This window comes from Crocodylus siamensis, chromosome 3, assembly GCF_052110815.1.
Source record: "Crocodylus siamensis isolate JL-2025a chromosome 3, ASM5211081v1, whole genome shotgun sequence".
In the NCBI taxonomy this organism is placed as follows: domain Eukaryota; kingdom Metazoa; phylum Chordata; order Crocodylia; family Crocodylidae; genus Crocodylus; species Crocodylus siamensis.
In genome coordinates, this window is record NC_143397.1 from 244855220 (window position 1) to 244875455 (window position 20236).

The following is a 20236-nucleotide window of genomic DNA, read 5'->3' on the forward strand; positions in this document are numbered from 1 at the left end:
AATGAATGCAAAGAAATTTTAATACAAGCTTCAGCAAAACCACAAACTGTCAGGCAGCTTTATGCCCTTCCTCCCAGTTACCACAAGGAAAAGCCCAAACTAAAGCAGAAAGTGACCAGTTATTCAAGAAAAACCACAAGAGCAATCATACACAGTGTGCTGTCAAATGGGCAAAGTAAACAAGCTGAAGAAAGAAACCCTTTCCCCTCTCCCCAGTCCCCAGAATTTTTCAGAACTTTACCCCTTGGGTTGTGTTGAGCATAAAGAATTCTCAACTCAGCCTATAATTAAATATCCATTAATTAAAATGGTGACTAAACATTAGCTACACTGAACCTGCAATAAAAACACTATGAATAGTTCATATAAATTTATCAATAGCGTACTTTAAAGAAATTTGAGCAAAACAGGGAAAACAGAAAATTATTTTGACAAATATATTTTGTATTTACAATAGGCAGGAACTTAAGCAGTGCCTAAATTTACCTATAGAGATTGTTATCAAGCTGTAATCTTATTTAAAAAAAAGTTTTACATAAGAGTAAGTCTTTACTGCTGCTAACTTCACATTGGAAGCAGTAATGAGCAGTTATATTAACATTAAAGCTACAGTACTTCCATGAAAGTAAGGTGGCCTAACTGACAGACTGCCTTTTCCAGTCCCCTTTCATCCTTTAAAATCCAGCCCAGGTCAAATTCAATTTTTTTTTTCCTATTCACTCTTCAACACTTCATTTACTGGGCATAAATATTGATAAAGCTCCCATTATTTTGCCACTAGTAAAAACTGGCAGGCAATTCTCATATGCCCTATATAATAGAGTGGTTTAAAGAATCCTGCAATTCTCTTTGAATATGCTACCTGATCAAATGCTTTTAGCAAGTACTCTGCATTCAGCCAGTTATGTATAAGCACACAGATTAAATAGTCCAATTTTCCCTGACCAAACAAGAAGAATCATTTGTTTGTGGAAAAACTTGTGCAATTCAAAATTTGCTCTCTATTAATATTTTATATTCTCTTAAAACTAGCACTACCTGCTAGCACACTGACAGCAATCTCATTTACTAGACCAGGCAGACTGCACAGCAAAGGAGGGCAAGATCAGTCAAAGTGAATTTAAGAACATAAACTAACATACCAGGCTACCTGCTTTCTTCCTTGATAATGCACATTACATCTCATTTTATTTATAGAAAAAAACCTGAAGCGTCCAGGAAGACTTCACAGAACCCCTCTTAGCCTTCGGATGTCCTCTTAAGGCATTTTATTCACACTTTCTTCTAAAAACTTGAGTGCGTTCAGCTACTGACAGAGTTATTTGGCAAGGCTGTCTGTCCTGACCTTTCACCAAAAACTACGCTTAAATTGCCGCTCTATGCAATCTAAGACCTCCTGTGCAGAAGGCTTTAGGACCCAGCTAGCTTGATATCAAGAGATGCACAAACAAGGGAGCATACATCAGTGCGCTGAGACAGTTGAATAAGCTATACTCTGACTTTTTGCTTAGGGAAAAAAACAAAGAGGAAAGCAGAACTAAACCAGGTCACAAACACGACACCTTCTTGCACAGAATAAGAATCCGTTACAATGCAACAAAAGGAATTATGTATCTGAGAAGTCTCCTTGGCACAAATTAGAGTGTAAGCAACAAAAAAAAAAAAAAAGAAAAAAAAGAAGAAAGAGCAAGCACACAAGTGAGAGCGAGCAAGTGCATATGCAAGACTGATAAAAGTAGACACCTGCGCAGTTAGATGGTGCTGATCTGCTACCCTGCTAGCTGTACCTTAGCAGGCTGCATTACATTTAAGCCTGCTGCAGCCAAAACAGGGACTGCAATATATATTGCATCCAAAGTTCTTACCTGGAGCAGTTCAGAAGTTATACTCTAACCTTTGGCATTTATTTCTTTGCAAACCTTCCCTAACTTCAAACGATAAGTTAAATATTTCTGCAGTACGTAGTGGCACAGCTACTGATTCATCTCATTTCATCCCCCTGCCAAACAAAAACTTACCTAAACGTTAGCAGATGAGGAATATCCACTTTGAACTTAAGTCCTCCCTCCCAACCGTGGCATCAATTAAAATGCTGCTCTTCTAATCAGGACATACAGTATGCTGTTACACGAACCAATCCCAAAAATATCAATGCAAATAGGTACAGCCCAATGCTCACCACACCATAATACACCCAATATTGGCAGACACGAGAGATTTTTGACAGCTTCTGATATTTTATACTCAACAGCTCCAAAATAGAAAACCATCCCTCCACACTACAATGGGATCTGAGGTATCGGTAGATATCAATTTCACTTTAACACTACCATACGTATCGCCAAACTATGTCTTTCCTGACTTCACACACTGGGAACAAAAGGCAGCAACACTGTCAAGCACAGAAGCGAACGAGCCGAATATCTGATCATTAAAGCAAGTAGGACTTATGAAATGACTCATCTGCATAAACCAGGAAAGTTACGGTAGAACTTAATCAGCACTACTTGCTTTTTATAAGAAAAGAAAAAAGATGTTCATGAACTTATTGTCTTCTCCTCATCCTATTACCAGCGGAAATTACTGGAGACGACAACAATAACAACAAGGACACTGTGAAGGGAGATGATTTGACTACAGGGGACGTCCATCCCATCACGCCAGTCCTACCGAGTCAGCTCCTGCGACCCCAAAGAGCGTCACACTTTTAACACCGATACATTTGCATCTCAAATACTGGGAGATTTCGGAAGCTGAGTCTCACTTGTGGCCGGTCAAGGCTGGCGAGGGGCTCGGACAATCCTCACCGGCGCCTGGGAAAACGGTGGGGCGTCGCTTTTCCCGGGACAGGGGGCCCTCGGGAGGCTCCATCCAGCCCCTTTCCCGCACGGAGCGGGGGGGCTCAGCCCTTCTGCACCTTGCTCGCAGCGCGACGGTTGGCACCGGGCAAGGGCCGCCCCGCCCCTGCCCCTGCCCCTGCCCCGGGGGGAGCCCTCCGGGACCGCCGTGCTCACCTCCTCCAGCAGCGTGACGGTGTTGCGGCAGTTCTGCAGGCGCGTGGTGAAGCTGGACGTGGTGGGCGAGTTGTAGTCCTCCGTGGTCTCGGCGATGAACTCGCACACGCTGATCTGGTCCGGCATGGTCCTGCGGGGAAGGCGCGTTAGCACGCGGCGGGCTCCCCCGGCCGCTCCCCCGGCCCGACGCTGGCTGGGCGGGCTCGGAGGCGGCGGGACGGGAAAGCGCTGCGCCGCCGCTGACAGCCCCCGCCCGACTGCCTGACACTGCCCCGCCCCCCGCCGCGTCACGTGACGAGGCTGACATGCGCACGCGCAGGGCCCGCCCCGCCCCCGGCCACGCCCCCCGCCCCCCAGCGGCGGTTGGTGGCCACGCGCGCCCGGGGGAGCCCCGCCCCCTCCCCCTCAGCGCGAGGGTGTGTGTGTGTGTGTGTGTGTGTGTGTGTGTGTGTGTGTGGTGGTGGGGGGAGGGGAGGGGAGGGGCGGGGCCCCGCGGGCTGGGACCTGGTCTGCGCCGGGCGCGGGGGGGAGCGCGGGCTGCGCTGCGCTGAAGCTGGCGATGCTGAAGTGAGGTTCAGCTCCGGAAACCTTGTGCTAGATCCATCCATCGATCTGTCTGTCTATCAGACGATCGTATGCACCTACCAGTCGACCTACAATGGATCTATTTATCCATCCATCAATTAATCTGTCTGCCCATCCATCTATCCATTGATCTATCAGTCGATCTATCCATCTGTCGATTAATCTATCAATTGATCTATCCATCTATCCTCCATCGATTGATCTATCGATGTATCCATCCATCCATCGATCAGTCGATCGATCGATCCATCTATCTTTCTATCCATCTGTCCATCCATCTATCTATCCATCCATTGATCGGTGGATCTATTCATCCATCCGTCCGTCTGTATCTCACAAAATCTTCCTTGCAAGGTTTGCTTTAGTTGAGGGTTGCAAGGGGCCGTATCAGGTGAATATGGAGGCTGAGGCACTTGTGGGGTACGGTGCAATTTTCTTCTCTTCCCCCAACTAAAGGAAACCTGGAAAGGAGGAGGATTTTGCGATGTGGAAACCATAACACAAAATGCGACTGAGCAGCTTTCAGCGATTCCACCAACTGCCCATCAGAGGTGCTTCCAACAATGGCAGAAGCATTGGGAGAAGCGTGTGGCTGAAGGCACAGCGTACTTCGACGAAGGTTAAGTCGAAACCTCTGTAAATAAAGTATTTTTTTTTCCTACAGCATCAGTCTTGATACTTTTTGAACCGCTCCTGAGTGTGCGCTCAGTCCTTATTTGGCCTGTAATGTATAAACCTGCCCTGCCTTTTCTTTTTATGACCAGGCTGGAGTATGTTAGGCTTTAAAAGAAAACAGTAAGCTTGCCCGGGCTGTTTCACAAATCCTAGAGAAGCAGAAGGCACCTCCGGAGGTCATGCGCTCAACACCGGCGGGGCCTGCGGCAGGATGGTCCCTGCCCAAACCATCCGACAGAATCCATATTTCAGGAGCAACAGACTTGGTTCAGGACTGGGGAACAGACGGCTGAGGGAACTGGGCTGATTTAGTCTGGAGGGGTTTAATAACAGCCTCTGATTCTCTGAAGCAGGGTTTGAAAGAGGATGGAGCTGGACCGTTCTCAGTGGTGGCAGATGGCAACAAGGAGCATTGGTCTCAAGTTGCAGCAAGGGAAATTTAGGTTGGATATTAGGAAAACCTTTCTCACAAGGACGGTGAGATTGGACTGGACCAGGTCAATTAGAGAGGTGGTGGAATCTCCATCCTTGGAGGTTTTTAACACCGGGGTAGATAAAACCTTGGCTGGTATGATATAATTGGGGATGGTCCTACTTTGAGCGGGGGGCTGGACTGGATGACCTCCTGAGGTCCCTCCCAACCCTAATTTTCCATGAGTCTTCCTGAAATAGGAAATGGCTCCATCCTCCATAACTGGGCGGGGGTTGGGGGTGCCGACAACCAGTTTGATTGTGATTTGAGCATCTTGTCTCACAGCGAACCCCCAACCTGACAGACAAGTCCAGTGTCCCATGCGAAATGTCTGGAAAGTATCTGAAGGAACGCATTGCTGCCGAACAATCTGACCAATCTCAGCTAATCTGCATGAATTGCTGTGTGGAAATGACTGCCCTGTGCCTGTTCTGATGCAATTCCACCCTCCGATTAAACTGGTCATCGGGTTTTAGCCTCAGCAATGCTGCTCTACAGTCTGGTCCCTTGTTATGACTTAACCCGTCAGGGTGGGAGAATCCCAAAGGAGCGTCACGTCACTTGAATGTGCACCGAACGTGAGAACAAGCAGTAAATTCCAGCAGCATTTCAGCATCGGGGAATTTGGTCCTCACCCAACAAGGCACAAATCAGTAACTTGCAAGCCTAGTGCCTGGATGAATCCCAGTCCATCTAATCAGCTGAAGATAACTCTCAAGGGCAAAGCTGTAGATTTTTTCCCCCTTTAAAGCCCATCCTAGCCACCCAATTAACCCCCCCTTTGCTGTTTTTGGTGCTCGCAAATCCTCATGCTGCAAGCATTTTATGGTACAGGGGATGGAAATATTTCGTATCTTAGACTATGTTCCTGCTGAAATAGTCCAGGCAGCTAATTATTTTCTCCTTGCAGCTTCCAGTTTTCACTGATACCATGAAATAGAGCATAGCCGATTGCATGATAAAATATAAACAACACATTTCCAACAAATCTGTTACATACATGAATCATTGAAGATTATGCTATCCTTGCCAGGAGCCTTGAAACCTATACTATAAATTGCTAACATCATTTCCAAACCTTTATGGAGTACAACATGTGTATTTTTAATACTGAAATGACTGTATGTATAACTCACCACTGTTCCCTCCTAGATACATTCAAACAACAGAAATAGTAGCCTGACATTTTCTAAAACAAAAACAAAGGGCATCGGGAACACACAAGTATTAACTTCCCATCCTGTTTCTGAGTGGGGTAATATTCATATTTCTTGCTTTCTAACACTACGAATTAACAGCAATAATAAAAATTGGTTCCTTTTACTGTTTCGCTTCAAGTTTTATACCCATCTGTTGTTTGTTTTTGTTTTCTTTTGAAACAAGCTTAGGTCTCAAGAGGCCCAAATAATTGCCAACTTCATCTGTCCTTCAGGCTGATTTGAACATTACATTGTATGGTTCCCCCTCCTCCTTCACTTGAGGTTCTCACAGTACCTGCTGGACTCCAAGAGCCCTCTCCGTGTACATATTCCTAAAAACTAACCAAGAAAGAACATTTCTTGAGTGCATGTATCCACTTCAAGGATTTTAACCATGATACTTGTATAAGTGCTACACTGCTGCAGATTTTTTTTTGCGCATAGCAGTGCACATACAGACGCTGACCCAGCTGGGGCACAAGCCTTTTTCAGTGCAAGGACTGCTTACTGGCCAGCTAGCCCCACATTTTAGCACCTTCATGCCCCAGCAAACCCCGCCGCAGCACACTGAACCTGGTCAGAGGATCCCTGGGCTGGCAGGCTGACCCCCTGGGGCCCTGCCAGCTGGGGCTGCTGTGACCCAACTCAATGTGCCGTGGTCCAGGCACATGCATTAACAGCGTACCCAGGAGCTTCCCGGAAGCAATAAACTGTGGAGCAATAAGCTCTGCAGTTTATCGCTGCACACTAATAGCATGTGTAGATATGCCCTGTATGTAAGGAACCACATTGTACTATAATCCTAAAAATCCTAAAATAAAACTAAATAAAAATAATCCTGCACTGTTTGTGTAAGTATATAAAACATAAGCGTGAACTTTGTGCATACCCATAAATGAATGTCCTCAGCAGAGCTTGCATGTTTTCTTTGCCAGAGAACTCTGAAATGGCTTTTCCTGAACACATTACTTGGCCTTCATATGGTCATGCGCCTTCTGCTTATTCATATGGTCTGGCTTTCCCATACCACGATGTAGAGCTCGGTTTTACCATTCATACAGCTTACAGATGATAGTTCAAGTCATGAGATTATGAAGAGAGAGGGTGGGGAGGAAATGTAGAAAAAGGAAGGCAAGAGCAGAATTCTGTGGGTTCCACCCTAAAAATAGGAATGGGGAAGGAATGAAATACTGGACTAGAAATTAAAGAGGTAGAAGGGAAATCAGGACAGAATGGTATCATAAAAGAAGGGCCAGGAAAAGTAAGACTACAAACAAGGGTAACAATATTGAAGGCAGTCAGCAGGGCAAAGAGGGTGAGGAGGGAGTCTTTGACCAGGAAGAGGCACAGTAAACGGCACTTTCAGTCAAGGGAGGAGGGTCAGGTATGTTGGAAAGTAAGTAAAGCATCAGGTGTTTTTAAGATGGAAGGGATCTATTGGCTTCATTGTGTTACATCCTCAGATACATCAGCAAAAAATTAAAAAACACTGAAAATATTATATCAATTTTTTGTTACGTTTTTAAGTAGAAAAAATCCTGGAGAAAGAAATATATTTCCATAAGGACAGAAAGGGAAGCTTCTCATCACAATTGTTCCTTACTCCTTAAAAGTATTTAGAGTTTCTGAAAATATTAAGTGGATTGAAGACCCTGCAGAGGTCATTTAGGGTATTTTGAAACAGTCCTTTACCTTGTCAGTTGTGGATCAAAAAATAACCATATTGGCAGATAGCAAACTGATTAATTCACCTAGGGGAACATTTCCTACTATGGCTTAATTTGCCATTGTCTTAATTTCCTGGCAGCCTCCTTACCTGCCACCCAATTATCAACTGCTGATAACTACCAAATAATTCTCCATTATTTGCATTGCCCTTGAAGTGGTTAATTAACCAAGCATTTATTGTAAGTATTTTAGGGCCTTTTCTAACTCTATCTGGAGTTCAGTAGAAACAAGGCCCAAGCCTTAATACTAATTCTAATATAATTTGAATGTCACTATTTTGAATATAAAATGTCACTCCTTTATTTAAATTAATAAAAAATGTTAACTATCTCAGATGATTCTAAGTATATTTCAGTTGTATTCCCATTTATCTTTCCTATTGTGAACAGTACAGTAACCTAACAAAGAGGAAGGGTATCTATACATGCAGTCTGTCCCACCTAGCAAGGAGGGAACTAGACTAGTTGATTGACTTGCTAATGTCCCTCTTACAACATCGTTAAAACTCCCTAGGTTGCCTCCTTTTCCTTGGCCTTTATGCAGATAACATTGCTCAGGTAAGTAGTTCACATACTAATGCAAGAAGTATGGGGAATAAACAGGAAACACTGGAAATCCTACTACATACATAAAAGTATGATATAATTGGAATACCTGAGATTTGGTGGAATAGTTTTCATGACTGGAATGAGTTTAATTTGTTTAGGAGTGACAGAGGGAAAAGGAGGTAGTACTACCTTATATATTAAACCAAACCAGGAGAAAGAGGGGGGTGAGACTTCTTTTTAAATAGCTACTGGAAATATCCAGATTACAGAACCTGGTGCTAATAGGGTACTTTATTGACCATGATATCTGCTAGGAAGGTGATACAGTAAGGGAGAGCAAAAGATCTTAAAGATCTTAAAGCACAACAGTAAGCTATCCCAAAGCAAAGGAAAGAGAAAACACAGCAAGGAAACAGCTTCTCTAAACGGTGAAGCCTGTACCTAGAAATAAGCAATTGAACCAATGCAAATTGGGAATGTCTGGCTAGGCTTTCATACTACACAAAAGGACCCAAGGGTCATCATGGACTGCCAGCTGAATGTGAGTCAATGGTGTAATATTGTTACAAGAAATGCTTGTAACATACTGGGATGGATTAATAAATCATAGGAAATGACTCTTCCACTCTATTCAGCACTTGTGAGGCTCTAGCTAGAAAGAGTATTGTGTTCAGGTTTGTGTGCCATGCTTCAGGAAAGACAGGGACAAACTAGGAAAACTCCAATGGACAGTAACAAAAATTATTAGAAGTCTAGAAAAAAATGACACATAAGGAAAGGTTGGAAGGACTAGGATTATTTCGTCTGGAAAAGAAAGGCAGTGCAGGGGATATGGTAAAAATAGTCTTCAAATACAAAAAGGGCTGTTATACAGGAGATGGTGAAAGACTGTGTCTTCAGTAGGTAATGTCCTAACTTGCAACAAAGGAGATGTAGGCTGGATATTAGAAAGAGGTTTCCAATTATGGGAGTGGTTAAGCACTGAAAGAGGTTACCTAGAAAGGCTGTGAAATCTCTAGAAGCTTTTAAGTACAGGTTAGGCACACGGCTGAGAGGATTTAGACAGGGATATTCCTGTTTTGAGCAGTGGGTAGGACTAAATGACCACTTGAGGTCCCTTCCAGCTCTATTTTTCAACCATTTTTTTACTCTGGGTTTCATGTCTAATCTTTCACGATCCCCCTTTCTACAACTTTTCAGGCTGCAAAAATTTTCAGGCTGCAAAAATACTGCCTCAGAGGGGCACATGCTGTATGCACTTTTTTGTATAGAATATTCAGTAGAAATCTGACATGCCCATCATCTGTAAAAGTTCTGATAAAAAACTTGTCTCCTGTCCCTGCTGTCCTATACTGGGAATAGCTTTCTGTTTGCTTTTACATAAAGCTGATACTAGCAAAAAGAGTGTGAACTGCGATAGATAGTCCTACAATCTGTTCTTCATCTTCAGTGTAGGTTTGGTCCAGGAAATGGCCTTCCTACTAACGGAGGCCTCTGGGAGGGTTATGGTAGTTCTTTCTTAAAACCTGTTCAGTCCTTGGTCTTTTTACAAAGCAATTTTTGTGGTATTCTCCATGTTTAGGGGTGGGTTCGGGAATATAGCCATAAATTTAATCACTAACAAAGGCATTTGCAATTATTTTCATGGCAAATACTTTTTTATGACACTCTTGACCACTTGGAACTGGACTGAGATCATCTGTTCATCTCCCAAAGGTCAAACAATAGCAATCAAGCAGCTACAACTTTCAGCCATTACCAACATGTGCCAGATTTGAATAATTATTCTGCATTTATGTTGGTCTTTATGTCTTCACTGTGCTTACCTAACTAAACCTCACACCTGTGAAAGAGATATAGAGAATGGTTACTCTCATGTTATAGAGCAGGAAAACAGTCCAGACAAGCACAATTTCGAGGGCCTTAATTTCTGAATGTCTATAAGTCACACAAAGTCCAGGAAGAAACTGGTGTGCAGCATCACAGAAAATCAAGCACCAAGGGGTGAAATTTTGACTCAGCTGAAATCAGTGACAAAATTCCCAGGGGCTTCTGCCAGGTCAGGATTTCACCCTTGTGGATATTCGAAATGGCTCTTTGAGATGACAGGTAAAATGACAGCACTGGCCCACTGTAGTTACAACATTTCTCAGTGGCCTCTTTTCTTTACATTGATGTGCCCTACTGGGAGAACTAGTGTAGTGTTTAATACCGTAAGCACTGTGTCATGCAACTCTGCTTGGCAGCAATAAAATCAAAGACAGTAGCAATGGTAGGAAATTAGCAGGTAAAAAAAAACTTATGTAGACAAATTCCATGTTAAGATTGCTCTGGTGCCCAGTTTTCTAGTTCAGATAATTGTATTCTGCCATTTTCATTGGATAGTATTGTTGGTCGATATTACTGTTTGCTCTTTTGACCTGAACCTGTTGTGCAGTGTTGCTATGTTTAACCTTAAAAGTGGTTGTACTTTTAATGGTGGGTGTTTCCAAATCCCTCAAGGAGAAAAACTTTGTTCCTGTGTAAAGTTTTGTATGTACTTATAATTTTTCTCCTGATCAAGCTGCCAAAGACTCTCTTTAGCTTTAAAGGGAAATGCATTAAATGAATATGGGCATAGACATAGGCATTAGACTCTGTTTGCTTGTCTAAATTTGTTACTGGTACAATTTCAGTTGATTGTTGAGCCTGCCGATTATAAAAATGAGCCAAATCAACAGCTATAAAAAGAATTCATTTGGCTTATTATTTCCATATATGAGTATCAGCTGTTCCGAGCTTCCTTAACAAGCTCTTGTAAATATGTCCACTAGCTTCATTTTTGATGTATTGTTTACATAAGGCCATGCAACATTATTCATTTTGTGCTTCATCTTGAAATGTTTTTAGTCAGGAGCAATTTCACTAGCAGCTTCCTAACACCAGCACATCCAATCAGCTAACTGAACTTTGCGTGAAATATAACAAACATATATTTTAAATATAGCATGTTTATGTGTCTAAGCTCACACAAAGTGCACCACGTGCTCACAGTGAAAGTCTAAATTTATTTTAAATGTTGACATCAGTACTGTTTTGCTGTTCAGAAGCCCAGACTACAAACTGCAAAATGCCTTCACTAAAACATTTCAGGGTTTTAATGTTTGCAAGCGTCTTCAAAATTATTGTTATTATTGGGACACAACAGTCAGGTGCCCATATAACCAGAAGAAGGCAGGGATCTCACTACCTCGTATGAACCCCTTGTTTATCACATTGGTATCAGACATATATTCTGATTGACAGTCTGTATTTTTAAACTACAGTATGGCCTGGAGAATATATAAGCTGCATCAACAATTTTTTTTGTTGCTGCCGTATGCCTGTTTTGGATACTGGAGTCAGCTGATTTCAATTTTAAAACTGGCAACTTCAAGTATTTTCTTCACTTGGTATTTAAAATTAGCTAAGAAAACAGGCAACTGTCTTGGAAAGTACAGGATCTGTTTACGAGCAGTTTAGTTGTGCTTTTAGTAACAACATCAACAAAAGGTTCATTTTACATGCTTTCAATGTTAATGTGATCGCAAAAAATAATCCATTGTTTTCCTTTTATACATGACATTTTGGTAATATTAAGATCTGACATTTTTAACACTAGATGTGCCAAATCAGATCCGACTTGTCAGAAATGATAGAACTGATTATATATGTTATCTGCTGTCCACATGTTTGTCTTTACTGTCCTGTGACAGAGGCTCATGATAATGCAAGATATACTCCAATAGCTGTCTCAAAAGACAGCTGAAAATAAAAATCCTGAAAATGAAGTAGAGCATTAAGTTCCCTGAGATTAGGCTGACTAATTTGCTGATTCAGTTTTGCCCTTGTTTTTATGTTTTGTCACGCAAGATCAAGAGTTGTGCAGACAAACACATAATGGCATTTGAGACTCAGTAACAACAAGGAATAGTCTATTCTTTGGAACCGCTGTATTCTGCAAAACTCAAAACAGTAGACAAAAACTAACACACACTGGTACCAGCATGATGCCATGAAATATGTTCTCTTGTTATTTCTGCAGGTGTGTTGCCTTTTGTATTCTGTATAGGGCCTGTAGATGCACACTTTGAGAGACCCTCTCTCGGTCGTATGGAAGGCAGGATGGCACGGTAGAGATTTCAGAGGGGCGTAAGCTTTCATAGGCAACACCTGCTCAGATGGATGAATGGACTTGCAGAAAGCAGGGGCACTAAACAGAAAAGCATAAAGCAATTTAAATATTGTCTACCAAAGCTCATGCCACTGAACAAATTAGTCTCTAAGGTATCACCCTCCCCTGCCTTCTGCCTGACTAAAATGGCTAACTACCTCTCTTTCTAATTAATTGGAAACACAACATGTGGACTAGGACAGAGCTCAGATTCATATAGGACTAATTATTAAAAGATATCAGACACAGGCGATTGGTAAAGGGAACACAGTGGGGGGGCCCTGAGATTGGCCCCCGACTTGGCACTGCTCAGGACGCAATGGGCTGCATGGGCTGGTGGCGTGTTGGGATGGGGTGGGGTGGGGGGACACTATGCCATGGCACAGAAGTATAGGATTGGACATGGGGCTTTTGGCCCACCCCGAGGCCTGCCCACAAATTGCGCCCTCCCCCCCAAATCAGGAGGCACCAGTCACCCCTGGTATCAGAGATAAAACGCTGTGTGTTTGAGTCATTATGAAGACAAAACTCTTGCAGGTGTTGATTACTGGAAAAAAAATCATCAATTGAGTTGGCATATTTGGGTTTCTGGCGAGTTTGGCCACATGGATGGGACAGGCTACTTAAGCAGTGTCCAGTTCGGTGCAGGGCAACAGTGATAGGATAGTTAGCACTGTTTGGACCGTCATGCCAGCAATCCCCCTGCCCATTGACACTGCCTTGATGAAGACTAGCACAGTGGAAAACTGCACAATGGTTATCACTGCTTGAAGCAAGTTGGATATAAGCCACACTGTTTGGACTGTCATGCCAGTAACTCACTGTAAGTCAAGCCATTGCCTGTAGACTTGTTTTTTTTTCTTTGTGGAGTTGCAAGGTGTTATAGAGGGAAAGGGGAGATGGCATTTGCTGACTGGGCTGAGGTAGACCTGGCCAAACTGGCTTGTTTCTTCTTCACAATCAGTGAGAGACAGCAACTAGATTTTGTAAAAAAAAATAAAAATCACTAGTATCTAAGCTGATTTTAATAGGAGGAAGTGTGCTGCCTAAAAAGTGGGAATGATACTGCAAAAATAAACAGGCTGCAGGGCAGCTGGTGCAGCAGACTTTGCCAGAATAAAAGACTGAAATAATTCATCAACCCATTGCAAACATTTCAATATTTTCTGTTTCACATTGGAAGTGATGTACCCAAATCCCTTCCTGAGCAACGCTCCAGCCCTATTCAGGCAGTAAACTCCCACTAATGGCATCATGAGTTTTGCCTACACAATGTGTATGTCTACACATGCATTATGTGCTTTAGTGAATGCGCATTAGCCTGTTTTAATTCACATTAACTAAATAGCACTGTTTTTTTTCCAGCGGCTCTTTAATGTGCATTAAAATAGGCTAATGCACATTAAAGCACATGTGTAGATGCACCCAGTGACTGCAGATTCAGGCCCACATATAGAGGCAGGGTTGGGTAGGAGTTAGGAGACCTGGGTTCAGTTCCTCAGTATACTACTGCACTGCGGTTTCCCTTTGGTCCAGGCATACCACCATTTTACACCTCATATGCCCCACCTGTGGAATAGGGATGATGAAATAGTGGCAACCACTTTTCTTGAATTTAAAGCACTATGTGCTCCATACATGAAAAGTACAATATGTACAATATTTTCATTCATTTTATTATACAGGCTTTTAGAGAAATGTGGATATTTATTCCCATAAAAATGAAAAGCCCTTAGACCAAAAATTTTTTAAAGCATCAATTTTTCTGCATACAGAAAAATGACTCGCTGGAAAATAAAAGGGACATGTTCTAGATGATGTTTGCGATATTCAAATCAGGGATAAATTTCTAGTCAGTTGTAAACAATTATAATTTATCAGTATGTATTAATAGTCAAGCATATTTAAGCAGTATCAAGTGGCTTGATTAAGACTGAGGTTTCATTGCAGTAGGCAGGGTACACACACACCAAGCTGTTATCTTAGGAAAGCTTATGCTCTAAGGCCCCAACTCGGCAAACATGCCCATGCCCCTCTGAACATGAGTAGATGAAACCCCCTGAGAGGATTATAGTGTTGACTGCACACACTTTGCTGTTCACTATTTAATCCTAGTTGTTGTATCATTATAGTGATAAAATGAAAATGCTGATACAAATGAGTCTACAAATGAAGGACATTGTAAGAGAGGTCCCTACAACCACTAAACTTAATGGTACATCTGCATTTCCTTTACAAATCCCTGAAAACAAAGGGTTTTATAATCCAGCCAAAAATAGTCACTCCAGACTTGGACTTGGCATACAAAGTTTTAGCTAGGGAGCAATTTCTTGCTCTAGTTATACATTTTCAAGAAAAACTGTTTGCCTGCTTATGGGCAAAATATGAGATATTTAAAGCATACCAGCATTAGAATTCAAGGTTTTACCGTAACTCAACAAGCTTTGATTTTACAGTGAAGTCACGGATGTTTTCAGCCCCTGATAGAAATAAAGCCTGGCTTCTTATTCTGAGCTACAGCAGGGAGGCTGGGTAATATAAAAGGCTGGCAATGAGGTAGAACGTCTGCTTCAAAGTCACTGGTTAAAACACAGTCTGAGACAACAGTGACCCAAGCATGCTACTGTTAGATGAGTATCTGATGGCCTTTGAGAAATGAGCTCACTGGTCTCAATCCAGTTTCTAATGGATCAGGCTCTACATGATGCTAAATTAGATTTACTTGTAGGGAATTTCAGCAGAAAGGCCAACCATAATGGGCCATCTGCCTGTGTATTTAGTAACACTTAATCATGATCATATCCATTGCAGACTGCTGAAAGTAAATTCTCGTCTCCCTGTAGAAGTGCTGTCTCCAGTCAGGTTGGTGCACACATCAGGTGGATGGGGGGAGGAAAGCTTCCCCACCCCACACACTATCTGTTTTATAGGTAAATGGAGGACTTTGCCTCTCTGGCTGTCAGCCTAGTACACTTCACCAAGCCTGAAACATTAAGGATATGTCTAGGCCACTTCCATGCACTCCCAGGAGCTCCACTGAGAAGCACAGCCTGCCTATCCACTCCTGCTCTGCATTCTTCAAAACCAGAAGTGGAGAGTCAATGAAGGCACCCCCCCATGAGCCCCTATGATGGCTGTCTCTAGCGTGCTTCAGAGTGGGAGGGATGAGGGGCACCCACAGGGCATCTTCACTGCCTTGTTTCTGGGTTTGGCACATCTGGAGTAGAGGAGGAGAGGCAGCATGCTTCTCAGCGGTGCTGTCAGGAGTGCCATCCCCTTAATGATTGTAGCCCAACGGATCTGTTCTGTAGGCTGGTATACTGCAGCAGGACTGTCCAGCTGAGCTTTACATGGCCCAGGCTCATTTAGCCACCGCTCCCACTGCTGCATGGAGGGAGAGGGCCCAGTGGGGGTCACATACCACTGGCTCTGCCCAAGCAATGGAGACCACACACTGCTGGTAGACTCCATGCAGTGGGGAGCAGGGTGCTGTGTGCTGCCGGTACAGCTTGCACAGGGATCCTGGGGCCCTGTTCACACAGTCTGTGGCAGAGGTGGGCAACTACTTTGGGTGGAGGGCCACTTACTGAGTTTTGGCAAGCCATCGAGGGCCACGTGACAGGCAGCCAGGGGCAGATAAATATTAATTTTCTAATTTTTTTAGGGGCCCCGAGGGCCAGGTAGAATGGCCTGGCGGCCTGCATCTAGCCCAAGGGCTGCATTTTGCCCACCACTGGTCTATAGCATACACATAGCCTTCATTTGCAGCCCCAGCCCCACTGAAATTGGGACAGCCCTGTGCTACAGTATATTACAGGGTATGACAGGAACACTGCACAATACATAGTTGTGTGGCTTTAGAAGTTTGCTCTTCCATATGATTTTTTAAAAAATAAACAGGCATTGCCTGGCGAATATGGGTGCATAGCTGCAGCTATAACCATTTGGATTTAGGCTTAAAGCAATTTCAGACTATTCCTGACTGTCTCCATTAGTGTGTTTTTAATGTAACTGCATGAAAAGTTAGGAAAATTAAGAGAAAACAAGAAGTGATGTTTCAAGATCAGATTTACATAGACAACTTGGCATGTTAATTGCAATACTCTAAGCTTTGGGTAATTAACTTATTACTAATGAAGCCATCATGAACACACAGGGAAGAATGTGCATAGCCCCATGCAAAATAAGTGTCCCAAAGAAGGGCCTAGTCAGTTATCACCTGGAAGATACCCTCAGGGTAGAGGGTATTCTGAGGGTCTGAGCTGTAGTTATACCTTTCTCCCATGGAATAAAAAAAGCTGAAATAATACAGAGTAAATCAACAAAACTTAGAACGTCCAAAATCAATTATAGGTACCAGACTTAGCTCAGTGGTTGGATCTAGGTCAGTGATTCTCAACCAAGGTTCTGCAGCATCTGAGAATGCTGCAAAATCTTTTTTAGGGTGCTACATAATATTAGCACTTTTAGGCACACATGGGTGGCTAGATGAACCCAGGTATTTCAAATGGAATCTCTAATGTCAAAACCGCACTGACCTGTTCTGGTCTTTGCAAGAAAAAGAGCTGCTGTATTATTTTTTTGTAGCTAAAAAAAAATGAGTGAAAGCTGGCATTTTCTGAGGGGTGCCTTGAGTCTAAAAAGGTTGAGAACCACTAATCTAGGTAATCTAACCAACCTGTCTGTTGAGTGATAGGTATTATGACCTTAGGGTAGAATGCAATCTTCTTAAGGACAACAGCCGAAACACTGAAGTGAGGTGAAATTAAGGGTGTCAGCTTTAACTCTGAACTACGCTGCTGCTGTGGGTTCAGCTCAGGCAATTCAAACATTGCTTTTTGTTGAATAAGACACAGTATAAATAAATAAGAGTACTCACCATTCATAAAGTGACTAAACAAAAGTCTATTTAGACAACTCTGTGCTGTTCTGCATCACCAGAAGTTATGAGTCTGCTCTTTAAAACCCCCACACAAGTCCTAGCTGACTGATCTCAGATCTATGTTATTTGGAAAGTTAAATGAAGATTCCTGATCAGATCTGCGTGCATGGAATGGAAATTCAAAGGGCTCCTTTTTTCTATTTCCTTTGCTAAATGGCTTCAAAACATATTTTTCCACTGCTAAGTAAAATGATTTATAAATGCTAGCATTTGCTTCAGTGTGTGTTCAGACAAAATATGACTTCTCCTTTCTGCAGGGCCTACTGATAAATTCTAGGCCTTTTCCAGAAAATCATGCTTTGTTATAGTCCAAATTGACAAAAACAGAAAAGAAACCAGTGTTAAATATTGTGATAAAATAAAGATGACCTGGTGCCTTGTTTCTCATACACCTGGACTGTCTCCAAGATTTAGAAAAAAAGTACACAGCAAATACTAGAAACCTGTTATTTTGACCTAAAATGTCTTGCTGCTTTCTTACCGATTCCATAATGAATCTCTTGAAGAAAAACTTGAAAGCCTGGAGGCTGAAGATCTCATGTCTCATCTGTCACCACAAGAAAATTACCTAGATAAAGAGAAAAAGTGACAAGAGTAATTAAGAGCCAACCAAAGCTACACAATTTGCAAGGTCACTTTAACAAAAAAAAGTTATATTTGATACAATGTCCAGAATATACAAAAAGAATCACTCCTGAAGAATTTCACATTTTTTTACTTGGTTACTTTTCGTGCAGTACACAGACCAATTAGAAAACCATGGGGTCAGAAATTACTACATGATAGCAACTTTGTGCAGGCAATTCAATTTTGCATTCATTCACATCACTGTTACAGGCAGGGCAGGCAGCACTGTGTGATTTAGGGGTTAGCTGATACTCCTACATAAGACCCTGTTTGCATTTATTTATAACGCCAAAGTCCAACCATTCAGGCAGAGAAGTTACGTATCGGATTTTTACCTCATGCTGATATTTTTTGGAGAATGCAATGGATAGGACTGTCTGAACAGGGCCGGAACAAAGAACTGGGAGGGAAGAGTAAGAGACAGATATTAAAAAAGAAACTGGAACAGTAAATTCAGAGGAGAGGAGAAGGCTAGGGCTGGGACTGGACCTGGAAACTAGGACTGGGTCTGGGAAGTGGAGAAGCAAATGCCTGGGGCAAAATACCATTTGGGATTAGAACTGGTGAAGCCAGTAGACTGGGATGAAAAGCCTGAGTAGATCGGATAGGCAAAAGAAAGTGGCTTGGACAAGGGAACAAGATTGGAGGAAGAAACAGGACTAGAGCAAGAAAGAACAGGCAAAGCCAGATGGTAACAAGCAGAAGAGTCTGTGCCCATTAGACCCAAACTAAGAACAGAATAAGACTCCCAAATCTCACCATCCATCTTCTGTCCGCAAATTCTGTAAAATCCATGGGCAAATGGTGTGCTCCCCATGGGAAACTACAGTCTTCAAGAGGTATTAGTTACTCTGTTAGCTCAAGTGGCAAAGGTCAATGTGGTGGATCTAAAGGCCCTAAACCTGCTGATGACTACATAGCTGGGTGTCAGTATGGAGGCAAATGTTCACATTTCTGCTGAATCAGTTTACTTTTTTAATATCAAAGACATTACATGAAAAAAAAAACCTGTGTTCAGAGTACCTTGACTTGACCATTCAGGTTAAGTCAAGGACTCAGAAATACCAAAAATTATATTGCCTATGTCTTTATATGCCGGTCCTTTTGTGCATATAAAGCATGGCAAAATTTAATTACCATACATTTTGTATTTTGCTTTTTGACTTTTATCCAATTTACTTAATGTTTCCAAATTACTCCTTCAGGCACAAAGTACTGCCTACCCCAAACATTCAAACAAGATCATGAGACCAGCCTCATAAGATGGCTACAAATATATTTAAAAACTAACAAAAAGGCTGAGATCCTTACTTATTTACCTCAAGGGAACTGAGGCCTTAAGAAAGACATGAATGTGGTGAGAGAGGCAGTCAGCAAATGGTTAAGAGCTGCTGCCTGTCACTGATTAGAGGTATAAAGGAAGAAGCATGTCCTTTTTTCCAGGTGGACAGAGAAGCATGAAGCTTGGGTCTCTGCAATCTGAAGGCTGCACTCTGAAACATAAAACTGTGCCCAGGAACAAGTGTCTCAAAGAGATCTGAGCATGATGCTAGTTCTTCCGTTTGCAGACCAGGCAGCCAGGCAGTGTGCAATCAAGTATGATAAAATCACAGGAAGTGTCAGCACTGGGTTTGGCCTTGCCTCTCTAAACTTAACTCTTGTTTGTTGGTGTGTGATATTTCAACACATCAGTTTTCATATTAAGCCTTGCTCTAACAGTAGTAGGCTATGCTACTTATATAAGTTTATGCTATTTAAAATTGAAGTAACATCAGTCTTTAAAAGACCATGTTTCAATGCTTTGTAAGCCAATGTAAGCATAGGCAGAGCTCACAAGTAACCAAGACACCAGTTGTTACATTAAGTTGGGAACTGATGATAGTTTATCCGCATTTGATTAGTTTCTCATCAATCCAAAATCTATCATTTGATTTGCCTGTTTCTGTCCTAACAAGTTACTTAAGATAATTACAGTACATTATATTATTGTTGTACTGCTCTGGGCTGTGTGGCAGCAGTGTTGGTAAGATTTTGTGTCCTTGTTGGGAAGGTCATTGTGGCTAAGGATGATTATCTTCATTTTCTTTCTGTGGCTCTGGAGAGACTACCCCTAAAATACTCCTTGGCAGCTTAGTACAATGGTGATGGATGCAAACTGAGTGGCATGCAGAGAAAAGCCAGAAAAAAATATTATGTTCGTAGACTTCTTAGACATTAGGGGCTGGAAGGGACCTCGCGAGATCACCAAGTCCAG

At 42.4% G+C, this 20236-nt stretch overlaps 1 protein-coding gene across 3 annotated transcripts in view; it reads right to left on the reverse strand.

Moving 5' to 3' along the window:
* The window catches only part of ASAP1 (ArfGAP with SH3 domain, ankyrin repeat and PH domain 1), a 296405-nt gene that overhangs the window by 252057 nt on the left and 24112 nt on the right, over positions 1–20236 (reverse strand). For 2 of the 3 annotated variants that reach the window (XM_090040654.1, XM_090040655.1), the window contains exons 2-3: positions 17837–17923; positions 3015–3144 (exon numbers count right to left, since the gene is read on the reverse strand). In XM_090040654.1, coding sequence (XP_089896780.1) covers positions 3015–3144; positions 17837–17895 — 189 coding nt within the window. In that variant the 5' untranslated portion in view covers positions 17896–17923. Of the gene's footprint in view, positions 1–3014; positions 3261–17836; positions 17924–20236 lie in introns of those variants that run through there. The other variant, XM_090040656.1, reaches the window with a different exon arrangement.